The sequence below is a fragment of the Drosophila melanogaster genome, chromosome 3R (genome assembly GCF_000001215.4).
Source record: "Drosophila melanogaster chromosome 3R".
In the NCBI taxonomy this organism is placed as follows: domain Eukaryota; kingdom Metazoa; phylum Arthropoda; class Insecta; order Diptera; family Drosophilidae; genus Drosophila; species Drosophila melanogaster.
In genome coordinates, this window is record NT_033777.3 from 17095848 (window position 1) to 17112429 (window position 16582).

At 43.2% G+C, this 16582-nt stretch overlaps 1 protein-coding gene across 9 annotated transcripts in view; it reads right to left on the minus strand.

The window, feature by feature from the left end:
• cher (cheerio) overlaps nt 1–16582 on the minus strand; it is a 33857-nt gene that overhangs the window by 4315 nt on the left and 12960 nt on the right. For 3 of the 9 annotated variants that reach the window (NM_001275728.1, NM_001275729.1, NM_206502.3), the window contains 11 exons: nt 14763–14907; nt 14367–14702; nt 12901–12992; nt 11552–12844; nt 11107–11493; nt 10433–10999; nt 9162–9966; nt 8610–9062; nt 8409–8544; nt 5505–5585; nt 5141–5231 (listed from right to left, as the gene is read on the minus strand). In NM_001275728.1, coding sequence (NP_001262657.2) covers nt 5141–5231; nt 5505–5585; nt 8409–8544; nt 8610–9062; nt 9162–9966; nt 10433–10999; nt 11107–11493; nt 11552–12844; nt 12901–12992; nt 14367–14702; nt 14763–14907 — 4386 coding nt within the window. Of the gene's footprint in view, nt 1–2190; nt 2512–2714; nt 2961–5140; nt 5232–5504; nt 5586–8408; nt 8545–8609; nt 9063–9161; nt 9967–10432; nt 11000–11106; nt 11494–11551; nt 12845–12900; nt 12993–13860; nt 13876–14366; nt 14703–14762; nt 14908–16582 lie in introns of those variants that run through there. The other 6 variants (NM_001202309.1, NM_079659.4, NM_001275730.1 and 3 more) reach the window with 5 other exon arrangements.

Below are 16582 nucleotides of genomic sequence, written 5' to 3' on the forward strand. Positions count from 1 at the left end.
TAGTGGCGCACGTGTCTGAATTTGTATTTAATTCCCGATATTTTTAAAATCGGGAAGAGGTCTTATATACAAACGAAATTCCAATGGTTTCTTGCTGTCAAAATGTCATCAAGTAGTATATACATACTATGGATCATTAGTTAGAAGAGAAGAGTTTGTTGTTGACAAATAAACAGTTTACTTAAGTGAATAAAGAAAACAGTGAGTCACCTGAATTATTTAAAGTACAATCAAATTTATTACCAGTTAATTATAGATATTTGCTGACACCCCACATAAACATTGTCGTATATTATGTTTTATTTAAAGAGCATTTTATTTTCCAAGAACATATGATGTCGAACCGATCATAAATATGTTCAAAGAGCCCACTAAGCCTCAAATTTTCAACCGAATTATATTCCGCTTAGCTTTGATCAATCAGAATTAATGTGTATTTTTGCGGCCAAAAGCCTAATCAAAAACAATGACGAAAAATACAGATAAATCAGAGAAAAGTGTCGCGTGCCTGGCGAAAATTTAGTTCAAGGCACTAAACAAGCAAACTAAACATTTCAAAAAACCCAAGACAATGGTTGCCAAGGAAAAATGTGGGCATGTCTTTGAAGAATCTGCCAAGTGAAAAATCTGCATTTTATAGCCAACTTATGGGCGACGAAAGGTAAAGAATGCAAAACAACTATGGAAAATATGCAAAAAACGCATATTCCAATCAAATAGATACTTTGAATAATTACTCAAGCATTCGTACTCAGCTGTTGTTCGCCTTTTTGAATTTAATGATTTGTAAAATTGAAAAAGGAAACGCAAAATAGTTCAAATCAACGATAAAATATAGTGTCGAGTGCGGGCATTTAATAAAAAGAAATTCCTTTCGAATAGAATGTATTAAAAAGTGGCTGCCAAGACAACTTTATTCACTCACAAGCACCCCGATCACGCGAAAAAAAAAATGAAAATATGATTATTTATGTTTGAACATTTGCTGCTGTCCGTCGTCCAACGCAACTCCCCTCCTCCGCTGCCCTCGATCAGATCACCTGCCAGCGCCGCCCATTGAAGCATGAGATACGACTGCGACAGAGGATGGGAATCGGAATGGGAATGGGAATGGGAGGACGAGGATGAGGCGGTGACCACGAAGACTCGCACATCTTTCGCATCTAATGGACGCTGGCAATACAAATGAAAGATTTAATGACTCTCGGGCCGCAACGGGCAGGCCAACGATATTTTCGATACATCAGCGAGAGTTTGCCATTTGCGCATAACAAATAACACTTTTACACAGGCCAGCAGGCAACTAATACTCCCAATCGCAGAGTATTGACTTCCATAAGATTTTGAACATCGAACTATGAACTCAAACTCAAATCGATAATAAAGAACGACTTGCAAAGCCAAATCCTTTGGGGCTATAATTTAAAGTTACGAAGCCTGGTAGATACGTGTTAAGTAGTTTCACTATTATATTACCACATTATTTAAATTATTTTATATTATTATTTAATAATATTTTATTAACATTTCGAATTGAAAGGGTTCAACTGCTTTTTAGTGATTGGGTTTGCTTTTATTCGATATCAATTAAATATGCATCTATATTAAATCTTTAAGAAAGGCGCATATAACCACTTGATATCTATTTACAACCCAAGAAGAGGTGAACAAAACTTGGCAACTGAAAACCCGCGATGATCAGTGTAAGCCATCATCATCGCGGTGCCTTCTTCTACTCGTACGCAACCATTGAGAAATTGCATGTGGAGGAGCCAAACGAATTTTACGCTTTGTTGCATTTTCTGATAATAAATCATAGAAAATAATTTGCAGACAAACGGCCTGCGGGGCCACTGAGGAGGACGACATCCATCCGGGGGACTTTTGGGTAATAATTCAAATTCTTTGCCCAGCCTGCAAGTGCTTTCTGTGTGGGCCCGCCTGGCGCTTGACCGCGCTTTGAATTGAATTGAATTAAAAATATGAATGTGAATGCGAGTTTGAATAAAAATTTGGTGTCAGTTTTGTCATTAGCACAAATGAAAAATTCTTGGGGATGTAGTCAGGATTTGGCGGTGGCTGCATGTGACATCATGGACGTCATTACGTTTGGCAAAGCGTCAAGAAACACAGGGGTCTCCCTTTGAGTTCCAGGAAAAGTACGTATGTTCTCTTACTAGCGGCTATTACCTTGATGTGTTACAATTGAAAACGATGATTTGAAATTCAATGGCATAAAATCTGAACCATTTAGTCCTTGGTTCTCCGGTATGATCGTCTCATTGAAGTAAACGTGCGTCCGTTCCGGGTGATCGCGCTCGGATACGGTCACCTTATAGTATTGCGGACGGAAGAAGTACGAGTGATCGGCCCAGGTGGCTGGCGGCGTGGGCGCTTTCTCTGACAGCCAACTGAAGTGCATTTTCCCGTAATTCGGTGTGAGTTGGACAAATATCAAGTGTTTCGATTTTAATCGGCAAGCGCACGCGTTTGGTTTTGCAAAAAAAGACACTTAAAATTTATAACAATTTAATTTAACAACGAAACAAAAACTTTCTGTTCGACTGTTGGCTGAGCAAACAGCAAGGATATGCCGGAAATGATCAAATGACAAGCGATATTCGCATCAAATTCGTTACATATCCTTGCTGGCCAAGAGTTGGAAGACTGAGATATTCGAATTGAATTGGAAAATTATTGATTTGGACACTCACACTTGGGCAATCGACTAGAAGGGTTATATAATAGTATTAACAAGCGAAATTTTGGGGCTCTTTTGAGCGAATGTCCTGCACTGCCAAAAAGAGAGAGTCCTGCCGATCGATTGCTGTGCACTTGAGTTATTCGATTTATTAATTCGATGTCATTCGACTGCGAACGGATTGTGTTTTCTTTTGCTGTTTGCTAATTGGTCAGCGACGGTTTGTAGGTACACGCGTCTCCACGTCCCGATTTCAAGTGAACATCGACAGTTCCAAATCGAAATTAAGGCCAAAATATGAAAGCACATCGGTTCCTACCACCGAGATGCGTCTGCTGCCGTGGCCCAAAAGCAGCGCAGCCGCAGCGCAGCATCCCACACACATACCAATATTTTTGGGGGATTTTCAAAAATATGGCCGACTGCTATGGGGCGGCAGGAGAGATCTGACCAATGGACGACATATGAAAGATAAAAAGATAGAAAATTGGAAATATTTGCCATACGCCCGAATCTATGTGGTGTACATATGTACATATTTCATATACAAGTATTAGCATAAATTTCTGCTCGATCTTGGTGTGGGTTTAACATTTGCCACTTCGAACGATTCGAACTCGAAAGGTGCAAAAAAACAGGGCGACTTTGGGTCAAAATCATAGGTATACAGCAGCACCTATAGCTCTTTGGTTGTGAATGTGCATGGAAGATGGCTGGCGAAATGAAATTTATTACTTATTGCAGCTCAGACGACATAGAATTTATTAATATTTTACCATTAAATCGGCGGGAAGCATTTAAAAATAAAACGAACAAACATATAGACAGATCTATATTTTATTTTATGGGCGTGAAAGCAGCGATCCGGCCATAAAACCCATAGAATACAAATATAGTCTTGTTGGTATGCCGAAAATGTGTTAATCATTTCGATTCTATATCCGTATTATGTCGTATTAATCGTTAAAGTGCAAAACATTCCTTTCGATGAGCCGCACGCGTTTATCCAATACTTATGTAATGGCTGTTGGCAATGGCAAATCGTTTTGAAATTGCAAATTGCAAATGGCCAGCTAGCCAGCTAGCCAGCTAGGGACACAACTGAAGCAATTGCCCAAAATCAATCAAATTTCTGTTGATCTTTCAGATGACTACTTGGCAGCGATTATTGACTAATCAAAATCTACATACACACGCTAGCGAAAATAAGTGTGCGATTGGCGAAATTTCCAGTTTATAGAGACTGTCGATTTCGAATCAACCTGGTCGTTAGCTGTTAATTAAAAATACTCTTGCCCCTTTCATTTGACGGGCAATGAAAAATCAATGCAACAAATGCGCAACAAATCTATGTCATTTGGCCAAAACGAATCATTTACAATAAACCATCTTCAAAGCAAATGGAGCGCGGCACAGAAAGCTAAAACCCACAACGAGGCGTGGTCCAGATTCGTATGGTACAGGGCAAGAGCCACCACCAAATGAAACGTGGCGCGGCTTGTGATCTTAATGATGATCGGGAGTAGCCACTGCCACCCCCCAGTTGCTCATCCTAGCCCAGCCTAGACCAGCCCAGCCTAGCCAAGCGACAAAAATGCTTGAAAATTGCATGGAAGCGTGAAAAATCGACCAAATATTTGCACGGAGAGGAAAGTGCAAAGTGATGTTCATTGATTTGCATGCAGAGGGTGGAAACCTCATTAATCATGTTGAAAATGTTCATTAAATTGCGGTGCAGCGATTTGCAACTCGTAAATCGCTCGTGGGTACAAAAATGGCCAAATAAATTTAGGTAATTATCAGATTTATATACACAAGTTGAATACCCAATTACTTTCCCACGAGTCACAAGTGGCCAAGTCAATGAACGTGTCGGAATGGAAAACAAAAGAAAATCCCCCCTTGAAAAGTGAGATGAAAAATGCCAAGAAATGCAGCCAAAATACTAAAGACCTCCCAGAATTCAGAGATCAGCGCTCAGAGAAGTGGTATTGTCTAATTAAGTTGTCGCCTGTCAGCGTTTAGCCTGATAAGCCGTCACTCGCCCGTCCATTTTCCCCCATCCAAGATTTGGGTGCGATGCCACTTGTCCATGGTGTCCCATCCAAATGCGCCGCATCGCAAATATGTAGTTGGATATTTATATATCTGTATACATTTCAGAGATTTACGACACACGAATATTTTTGTCTGACAATAGCATCTATCTGATATGCATACGTATTTTCCTTGGCTGCGCTAGATTCTTGCAAATATGAGATACATGTTGCTCGCCTAAATGGCGCATAAATGTTTTTTAGATTAAATAAACTAATATACATTGTGGTTTAATTAAATGCATCGCTATGCACGGCTAGGTGTCTCTGCTTGCAAGGCTTTAGTTTATAATTTTAATATTATTTTAAAGATACATTCAGTTTGCTTTTGGTTTGCACATACCTGTAACGTTGCCGCCTGTTGTGGGTAGTGGTAATTTCTCAAATGCTACACTGCGATAGGTGATCTCAGATTTTCCGTTGACAAGCTCGCTCTGAAAATGTTAGTATTATGCTATTATATTTATGTATTAGAGCTTAATAAAGTTCTAATGTGATATGATTTTACGCAAATAAAGTTTAAAACTCAATGCTGATCGTCAGTCATGATGTAGTAATGCTTTGTTCCAGATAACCTATTTTATTTAACATTAATTTACATTCAAGTTATTAAGAAACGTAGAAATCTATCAATACTGATTGCGCTTTAATAGCAGAAATTAAAATTCATATAAATTTTAAAACTTATACTAAGACTAAACACTTACCTGCGTAGTTTGCTGCACCACTTTGGTCGTGTGCTCCTCGATGTATTCAGAATGCGAGTATTGCTCGATACTTTCGACAGCCTGAGGTCAATGAAAATAAAATTGAATATTAAGATCGCCGAGTCTTGTTTCGATGGTAAACTCGAAATATCTAAAACAAACACACACTCAAAACCAGCAGCCAATAGATCATTTGCGTGGCAGTCTGGAGAATGAGAAGAATTTCCGAAATGGGTTACTACAATACTTCGGGTCCATTTACTTTGCACTTGTGAATATTGAAGAACTACCGCATATAGGGGAGATCTGCTTATTATTAAAACTGGACGCACTGAGTGATATGGGGAAACTTGAAAGTGTGAAACTATGGGAGCAATACACAAATGAAATTATTGGAGAGGAAGTGAAATTGATTGACGCGGGCACGATTGTGCAAAAGAATTTCCACAATTGCAGCTATTACATAAGCAAATAATTATATTTATATACGTTGTATATATCGAAATCATTTCGTATCCGTGGCCAAATCGAAAAAGTCAAAGATACAAATCGCTATAAAATATTTGAGCTATTAATAAGAAGTACGCCAATGCACGGCCAATCAATAGACCAGCAAGGAAAATCGAATTGCCAGTGGGCGACAGTTTGCAGCTCCTCCTCTACATCTGTATATGAATATGATTCTGAATCCATCTATCTATCCATATAGTATAGTGTTGTATATGTAGCCCATTGACGGGAAATCCATCTTTGCCATCAATTCGTTTGTGGGCTAGGGAATGATGTGGGCGCACTGAGTTCCATCACTTCCAGTTACCGATGCGACACGATCACGACAACGACCAGTACAGGACAATCTATGACTAAGACTAGACTAGATCGGCTAGCTAGCTGCTGCCACTAGTGTCGGGCCTCCGGTCTTCTTCTAGCCACACTTTATGGCGCTTCCACTGGCGTTGGCAGCAAAAATCAGCACAGCACACTTTGCGCCATTTTCATTATACATAATTTTATTTTCCTATTTTAATTACTTGCGATTTTTGTGCGCGCTAGCTGGGCTGGCTATACAAAATCATTTTCATATGCATATATGCAGTCGTGGTGCCAGGCGGCGTATACTTGATTTTGTTGCAACCTGCCGAAAGCATCAACGGCCGACCAGAGCAACTATCACAGAAACAGCGGGTAGAACATGCTGATTCAGCGTGGGATGTCATCGTCGCCCCTCTTCCCGAGATTATTGGGATGCTGCTTTTATAGACTGCAGTGGCGTAGATGAAAAGGCATTGGTACGCTTTCGACGCCACAGTCTAAATTTAAGTCTTACGGAACACCCTGTATCAACAAAGATGTCTAAGATGTTTTGGATTTGGTTATTCCTTCTAAATACCTTAAAAGACTGCTATTTTAATGGCTACTTTGGAATGATTTCTGAGCTATTTTAATATTGCAGGCAAATATAGAACTGGGACACAACAATCTAACATATACCTGCAATAAAATTTCATCACTAACATGTATAAATCATATTTAGATTGATAAAAACACAGAACTTTGCCGTGTCGCCACAATTTATACTACATTTCTTCTATTTAATAGCAAGTGTGGTTTCGAAAGTTTAAAACCAACAAACATTAATGTTCTTTTGTGTGCGCCAAAAAAAAAGGTGACATATTCCATAAAGAAGTTACTTTTGGCGGAAATAGACGCCAACAAAGTTGCCCTTCTCACAAATTGAACAATGTGGGAAAAAATTAATTTTGCAGCCAGCTAATTGTGCAAATCTGTTAAACATCAATTCTGCGCGAAAACAACAGACAACTCAATTAATCTTGGGTTCACGACTCGACCAACATTATTTCATTTTGGGCACCATGCCCGAAATCCCCGACCATTTCAATCCCATTGGGAGGTGCGCATTGTTCTTGTGGATGTCAGGTCCCATGATTTTGGCCCAGTATTTATGACACTTCATTTTTCAGGTTGTCAACGCAGGTAGCGCATGGTGAATGGATTCAGCATTTTACTTACAGAACAAACCACTTCTGGCTGAAAGAAAATTGTAGGCAAGTGCAAAGTATAGGCTCTACGTTGGTTAGGAATATTGTTGTTAAATTAGCAATTATTTAGAGATTAATTAACATTTGTTGGTAAAATTGTGCTTAAGCGTTAAGTTGAAGTATGTGGTTTTCAAGACGTTGTCGTTTCGTTTTGTTCGCTGTGTTAAGTGCATTCGAATCAGTCTTCAATGAAATACAGAAACACACAAACAACTTACACAGACTATGGCTAGCTAGCTTACAAACAAAGAAGCGTTAAGAATAATTGTTCATTAAATGCATAATGTAAAACAAAGCGCATTTGGCAGTGCAGCATAGCAGAAATAATTTTGGGAACGAAACAATTTTCATGCAATTAATTTAAAATTTGTTGCCATAAAGGTTTTTGAGCGTATTTGGTGGGCAAACCAAAAGTTGTTTCTTTCGTTTTAGTTTTTTTTTTTATTATTTTGGAAGTCATGTTTTACAATGTTGCACTTAAATCGTATTCTGTTGTTTCTTCTTCTGATCACTCTTAGTTCTTATGTGAAATTTGTTTGTGTGTTGTTTGGGGAAGCCCAATTAAAATTTACACAACAATTTAAAGACGATTTGAGGAGTCGCACGAAACACAAACACAAAACAATGACAATGGACTTGACTATAAATATAATTATTAAGAGGCGGCTGAGCTCTAAACAGCTTCAGCCTGACTTAAATGACTAGAAAAACGTTAAAGTATATATAAGAATTAAAATAATTGCTAATTTTCAACAAATCCCATTTGTGACTAGACTAGATTTGGCTGTGTCTGTTTTGGTTTGATTAAATCAAGAGTTTCGAAAGAAAATGTAGTTCAGGCTACCTTGATGGAGAAGCTGCCGTTCGGTATGTCCTTGCCGCCGAACTTTACGTTGATGTCATAATCTCCGGGATCGTTAAGGGCGTACAGAATGTCAAAGAAACCATCCTTTTCGATCACATCAATGTCCACAATTTCGCTAGAGTCAATGGACTTACGTTAGGCAAACGGACATATAACACCATAACCAAATGCAATCCTTACCTGCCCGCCTTATTGGTGATCTTGCAGGTCACCGCTCCATCTCCGGCCTCACGAGCATCCACTTTTAGGTGCGATTGACTGCCCGAGGTCTGAATCTTGGGCGCCTGCTCCACCAGTTTGCATTTCTTGGCTTCGCCGGTGGGGAATGCTTCGAGTTTGAAGGGTGAGCCCTCGATCTCCTTGTCGCCGTACTTGATGCTGCACTGGTAGGTGCCACACTCATCTGGCACAAAGGACACCACGTACGTGCCGGTGGACACCTCCTCCAGGCGCGGCTGCATCGCCTTGCCCTTGGGGTTCTTAATGGCCACATTGATATCAGCCTGACCGGCTTGTTTTGTATCGATTTCAAACTCTGCGGGGAGGGAAGCAGGCGTTTTCTTCTTCTCATTGACACCCTTTACCTTAACCTTGGTGGGTTCTGATTTCGGGAAAACGGTCATCACAAATGGACTGAAGGAGAAAAGTCATTTAACAAATTGAATTTAATTGTTCTCGGAATGTACAAGTCTACAAATACTTATTAAAATAATCGCTCGATTGGCCACTCACCTGCATGGCACTTCAACCTCGGAGAACTTCACCTGGCAGGTGAGCACGGAGCCAGCCTTGGGCGGCACATAGTGAACCGCGTAAATGCAATTGCCCTTGTCTTCCACGCGTAGATTGTCCACGGGAATACCTTCGGAGTTGGTCAGCTTAACGGCAATGCGGCCAGGACCAGCCTCGCCCACATCCACGTTGAAGAAGGTGGGCACACTTTCGCGCACCTGGCCGTGCTCGATGCCCGGACCGTACACCTTCACCTTGCTGGGATCCACAGTCTCCTCGACGAGCACGCGGAATGGAGAGCCGGGTATGTGCTTGTCCGCAAACCGAATGGTAATGTCATACTCTCCTGGATCAGTGGCCAAATAGTCAACGTCGCAGCTACCGTCGCGATTGTCCGTGCACGTCATTTTTGCCTCCGAAGGACCCTCGATGGCAAGCGAAAGGCCACCATTACCTGCACCCTTGGTTTCCACGGTGAATTTGTTTTTCTGATTGGTCAGTCCTTTTTCGAGGCCTGGTCCGTAGGCCTTGCAGCGAGCAGGATCACAGCCGCTCTTCACATTCACAACAAACGGAGATCCTGGCACTGGGATGTTGTCGTACATCAGTTCAATGGTGTGGCGGCCAGCCTCGAATGGAGTGTACATGATGCGGAAGATGTCGTCGGTTGGACCTTGGACAATCTTGCTTGGCAACACATGGCCCATTGGGTCGAAGATCGCACAGGACAGCTTTCCTGAGTCGATGTTGCTGCCCACCTTGCTCATATCAACCATGAAGTCCGTGGCCGCATTCATGATCACACCTAAGGAATATCGAAAGTTAGAAAGGTCCAATAGGTCGGCAAAATTATATACGTTAAGGTATAACATCAACAACAATAATGTGCAGTTAGTTATGATGGAGCAAGGTATTTTTTTTTACCTTTACGTAAAAAAATAGAAAAAGTAAATTTTCCCAATTGATAAAGCAGCATTCATTAATTTTTCTTTTGGGGCAAATCATATGGTAACTTAAATTTGTTTGATAGGAAAAAGAAGAACAGTAAATCGATTGGCCCTCAGGCACTTCCCATCATTTCAAATTAGTGGTTTATGGTTTAGTTCAAATCAAACAAACACAAGGGACAGCACAACAACAAAAAGGCATGGCGAGGCGATTGCAACAGGCAACCTTGGTCAGGTTGTGAGTAGAGCGCAGAGGATTAGAGATGTTCGGCAGCGGAAACACTCGGAATTGGCAACTGGCAACTGGAACTCCTTATAGCCTACCATGCGGCTGGATGCCGATGCCGCTGACGCGGGTATTCTTCAGATTCGGTACCGGAACTATTAGTGGCTGGAAGGGCGAACCGGTTATGTGCCGCTCGTTGAACGTTATGTTGACGGTATAGTCGCCCGCCTCAGTCGGTAAATAGGCGACGTTGCAAGTACCATCTCCATTATCGCGGCAATTGATGGCCGCCTCGCATGGACCTTCCACTGTCACTCCCAATCCGCCCTGTCCGGCGCCACGCGTATCGATCATAAACTCGGCCGGCTGGCCCACAATGCCACGTTCCAGGCCAGGTCCAAAGGCTTGCACCTTATTCGAATCACTGCCCGTGAGGCACTGCAGCCGGAAGGGCCGTGGAGTGATCGGGGTGCCCCCAAAGCAGATGCTTAACAGGTACTCGCCCAGTTGGGTTGGCGTAAAGTTAACCAGAAATCCCTCTGCGGTCGGTATAATGTGGGCCTTTATGCGATTGCCCGATGGACTGGTGATGGTTACCGCCAAGTCAGCTTTCGGCAGGCCATGTGTTATAATCCGAAACTGCTGCAAACTGTTCAAGGGCGCGGCTTTGGTTTTGGATGAATGAAATTATGATATGGACTTAGACCATGACGCACTCCAGACGTACACTTTTGTATATAGTAATTTAGGTTCCTATCCTACGAGTACTTACTTGGCTCAAGTCCGTCCACCTTGATCTTAGATACATCCACCGTTTGTTCCACGACGACCTTCTCGCCCAGGGGAACCCTTTGGCCACCATAAGTCATCGTAGTGGTGTAGGCACCTTTGGAAGGCGGAATTACTTCCACGGAGTAGGTGTTGTCCTCGTTATCGATGATGCGGCACGGTACCTCGATCTTAGTTTCCTCATGAATGATCTTAACCTTCAGCTCGGCGTCTCCAGCCTCACGGGCGTCCACATTGAAGTGTGTGGCTGCATTGGGGCGCACTCCAGGCTGCAACCAGGGTCCAAAGGCCTGCACCTTGGCTGCATCAACCGGAACTCCGACGTAAACACGATGGGGTGAATTGGGCGTAGAAACTCCGCCATAGTTAACTGAAATGTTTATATTACGTTTTGCTATTGCTCATTACTTGCTTTTAACAAGTCTTACCTTCGACGGTGTGCGGAACTCCAGAAGTAGGAGTATAGGTTACCTTCTTGGTCCCATCTGGGTTGTTCTTTAGCTCCACGGGCAACTTGGTGCCGAACACATCCTGAACGACAACGTCCAAGGGAGCATTTCCTGCCTTGCTGGGGTCCACGGTGAAGCTGGTCGGCTGGTTAATGGTCACACCATTCTTTTCCAGTCCAGGACCACTAGCCTTGACCAGCTCGGGATGGAAATCGGTGCGTGGAAGGATCTGAGCGATAAACGGCGACTTGGGGATGTCCTCATTGTCACACAATATATGCACGGCGTACTCTCCCACAGCGGTGGGATGATACTTGACCAGGGCAGAACCATCGCCGTTGTCGTGGCACTCGATCTCGGCCTGCGAAGGACCGGCCACGGTGAAACCGAGGGCGCCAGTCTCGCCATTGGTCTCCACTACAAAAGCAGCTGGGTAGCCGATAACGCCGCTGCTCAGTCCGGGTCCATAGGCCACAATCGAGGACTCCTTCTTGGGACCCACCTTCACCTCAAACGGAGACTTGGCCACTTCTTGGCCAGCAAAGGTCACCATGATGACGTAACGGCCTTCCTTGGTGGGATAGTAGTGGCACTCGTAGGTATTGCCATCCACCTTCGACTGCATGACGTTCTGGTTCATGCCACCAGGACCAATGACGCGCACCTCTGGCTCACCCTCGCCGGCTCCCTCGGTATAGATCTTGAAGTCGGCATCGTCCCCGACGCGAACGCCCGTTGCCTGGAGACCACGTCCAGAAGCGCGAACTTTACGCGCATCGGACAACGGAGCCACCTTCACAGGGAACGGACTGTTGGGGATCGGTGTTCCAGCATAGAAGACATTCACCGAGTGCAATCCCTGCAGAGCGGTCACGTACTCGCATCGCCAAGTATCGTTTTCCAGCTGACGGACTTTGGCGGCCACAGAAGTCTTGTGGTTAGCCGGATCGATGATAATCACTTCGGGCACTCCGCGACCAGCATCCTTGGCAAGAATATCGAAGAAGGTTGGCTTTTTGATGGTAACACCGTTGGGCTGTATTCCGGGCCCGGTAACTTTCACCTTAGAGGCGTCACCAGCATGACCTTCCACCTTGACGGGGAACGGCGACTTGGGAATGTCGCGACCGGAGAACTTAACGGCCACCTTGTGCGAACCCTCGGATTTGGGTATGTACGAAACTGTATACGTGAGATTCTTGTCATTGTTGAAGCGCACATCAGCCTTCTCGATCTCTCCATTGGGTCCCTGAATGTCAACGTCCACAGAACCTGCAGATAAATTATTCTTAAAATGTTGTAACTCAATTGGAATTCTGAAAACTTACCTTTGCCAGCAGAGAAGGTTTCGACGGTAAAATTGGCTGGGGCACCCACCACAGGACCAATAGGCTCAATACCAGGACCATAGGCACGCACTCTGTGGAATGAGAATGATTTTGGTCACTATATATTTACTGATTCTGGGAAGAGCTCTACATAGCCAATTATGATACACTGGACCATTGAATAGCGTTTAAAGGCTTTTGCAGAATAAGTATTAACGTCATTGAGCATGGGCAAATAATCTTATTAAGGAACAACACTAGCAAACACAGTTTTATAAATATTTTGAAAACATTCTTGTGGGTGGCGCCACTGTGTTCTACAAGCGGTATATTACAGAACTAATTTCAAAAATGTTTATTGAAGTATACTTTTTGGATGTAGCTGTTTTTGAAGCCATATATCATATCAAATTTTAAATACATAACATTATTATATTTGGACTCATCTACATATTGCTTTATTGTATTATATATATTTTATATCACAAATATATAAACATATCGGTTAATTACAAGAAGGCAAAACTATTTACAATTCCCAAAACTGTAATTAATACAAACAAGTTTCGGAAAAATCAAGTCTGATCACCACACAGCTTCCCGACTTGTAATCAAAAAGCAGTAAATTAAATCAGCGTCGGCCAAGATGAATGCGTTTAGTGAGCGCTAATTGTAGAGAGCAATAAAAGCCGGCAGCCAGAACAAGAAATATACAAACAGGAAAGCAGCGGCGTTGAAGTATCCATTAGATACGGATCGCTCTGGGCTAGCGCAAAAAGCGGAGAGCAACAAAACAAAAGTAGCCGAAACTGGTGGAACATTTAAATCACAAATACCACAAGAAGTCAATAAATTAAAAACCGACAATCAAGCGGATAACAACGTTGGCCAAAAAGAAGTGGCAAAACAGATCGGAACGGAAAAGAAAAGAACGAGAGGAGACATGCCGAAGAAACTTACCGCGGCGGAGGAATGCTGAGTTTTGCATTTTGAGGCGTTTAATAAATATATATATATATGTGGGTAGGTAGTTTATATACATTATATGTATACGGTGCGGATAGGGAAAACAAGAACAATATCCATACATTAAATATGTTGTTCAATAATACACGGAGAAAAAAGATATAGAAAGATAAAGAGAAAGAAGAAAGATAGATAGAGTCGAGAACAGATCCAGATAGATGCATTAGCCTTAAGAACACACGAAGATAGTATAAGGTACAACTTGAATTTGGAATAGAGTTCGGAATAAGTACAAAGCTGGACTTATAGATCGAACGAGGAAGTAAAACTTTTCTAGCTCGAACCGTAACCTGCCACATTTCAGATACAGAGAACCGATTTTATATCGTTTTCTGAATTAACTTCGTTTGAACGAATCATGTTCAACGTTTGTTTTGAAATATGTCAGAGCAAATTGTTCAAGTTAGAGAAACACCGATCTAAAAGGCACTTGTACTCACCTGTTGGGATTCGTCTTAGGCCTCAAGGGAGCTCCAGTCTTGAGCTTGGAGTTGGGGTACTGAGACAGATAGGTCATCATAGACTGCTCATCCACGTTGGGATTAACCAGCTCCTCGGGCTTGATCAGCTGGCGCACGTTGAGCCAGTCATCGGCCAGGCCCATGGCCTCGGAGGCGTTCTGCACGGCATCCTTGGGATCCCACAGCTCCCAATCGGGACAGAGACCCGGAGCACAGGCGTCGACAAGGGCGCCCACAGCCTTGCCCGTGGTCCAGTCGTTGGTAAAGTTGTTGATGGGCAAGTCGGGTATCTTGGCGTGTATCCAGTTCAACAGGCTGCCAGCGGAAGAGTGATTTAGTGCTGGGCAATAAACCAATTGGGTAGGCGTCACTTACCGCTGCTTGGGAGTGTGGCCCGAGCCGTTGAGCTGCTTGTCGTCCTCGCCATCCCACATGGGCATCGATATCGAGTAGTGTAGAATCAGTGTCCATATCAGACCCAGTATCAGTTTCAGCTTACAGTCCACAATGTCCGACGAGTCTGCGGAACGGGGGCAAGAACAGAGATTGGATTACTTTGTTGGTCGGGTGGAAAAACCAGAACGGGCACCGGTACCAGTCGCATGTACCTAATGTGTCTATTAATTGTCCCGACAACCTGTGGCAGCCACTGCAACGACTGCATGCCTCATCTGTCACTGGCAACACTTTGATGGGGCTGCTGCAAACCTGTTGCCATTCGACAACTCGCCAATTATGGTCAGAGATGTCTGCTAACTGTTACAACTACTTTGCCTCCTGGTCAAGTTCAGGGCTTATTATACACGCAATCAACAGGTCTTGCCGGTTTTCTTAAACACCGCCGTCGACCTTAAACTTGGCCAACAAAGCCTGCGCTTCGGACGGCTCTTCTTTTGTCATGCTAAACCGTTCAGAGATAGTCGGAGTTTATTGAACTTACGATAATGGGATCTTTTTAATAGCGTAACACCGCAAGGTGAAAGGCGTGGGTATCGTTCTGATTACCTATCACCGATTAGTCAACACCTTGGCCCTCGGCAAATGCATTTGACACGCACTGAACCATGACGCGAATGGAATTCCTCCTCCATCGTGGGGAAAGTTGCCACAGGGAAAACTCGGTGGCCAGCAATGGTAACCGAATATGCCAAGTGACGACGGACAACTACGTCGTTAACTGACGTACTAGATGTTCTACATTTCTTTGTCTTTACCCGCTGGGGCTTTCTAGTAGACTCCGGGATCGTTTGGTGCTTTTTGGCCTGCTCAACGAGCCGTTAAACGATTGCTGATAGAGCCAGCTCGCTTACCACTTACTGCCCAACACCCGCGCAACAGCAATAACCACTTTTTGCTAAAAAATTTGCAATTTGGCTTTGTTTACTTGAGTAGCCGGCCACTTGAGGCCAGTGGACAGCGAAACCGGCTGGATGGGTTGGCAAGCAAAATGGTCAAATGACTTTGCTTTGTTGGTCGCTCGGTCTCGCCTAAAAGCCATCAAATTGCCAGGCCATCTTTGCGTTTGGCCGTTTAAAATACTTTTACGGTCGACTGATGCCTTGACAAATGAATTAGCTGCCAATCTTTAAGCCCAGCCCGATGACATATTTATGAAAAATACATCGAAGACACTGGCGCAACAACTCCATTTGCAAGGCGAAAGAAAGCAGCAATTAAAACGGCATAGAAAACTAAATAGCCAGAAATGATTTGGCTAATTAGGCAGCAGCCGGCGTGCCGATTGGCGAGCCTCGGTAACTGTCTTGGCCAAAACTCCACATCAACTGGATGTCTTTGTGGAGCTCAAACTGGTTGCTTGTCAACTCCAAGAGCCAAACGTTTGTTTTTGGCACGGCAGCGCGAACAAGAAAATGTGGTGTAAATTATATAGAAATATGCTAATGTCTGGAGAGGAGAACGAGATGCCATAACTGTTATAGGAATATGCAATGCATATTAACCAGGCAAACTCCAGTCGAGGGAATTTCAAATCCATACATATGCATAAGTGTGAAGATCGCGGAGAACGAGCAAAGAGTTTCTAAGAACAGTATTCATTCGAATGGGGAAATGTAATCCGTCTTTGAAAAAGAAAATAGCTCTTGGGATTCAGAATGGATGCATGATCTGGCTAATATGGTAAAGGCTTACATGAAGCAAGCATTCTTGGATTCCGTTAAAGGAAACTAATTTTG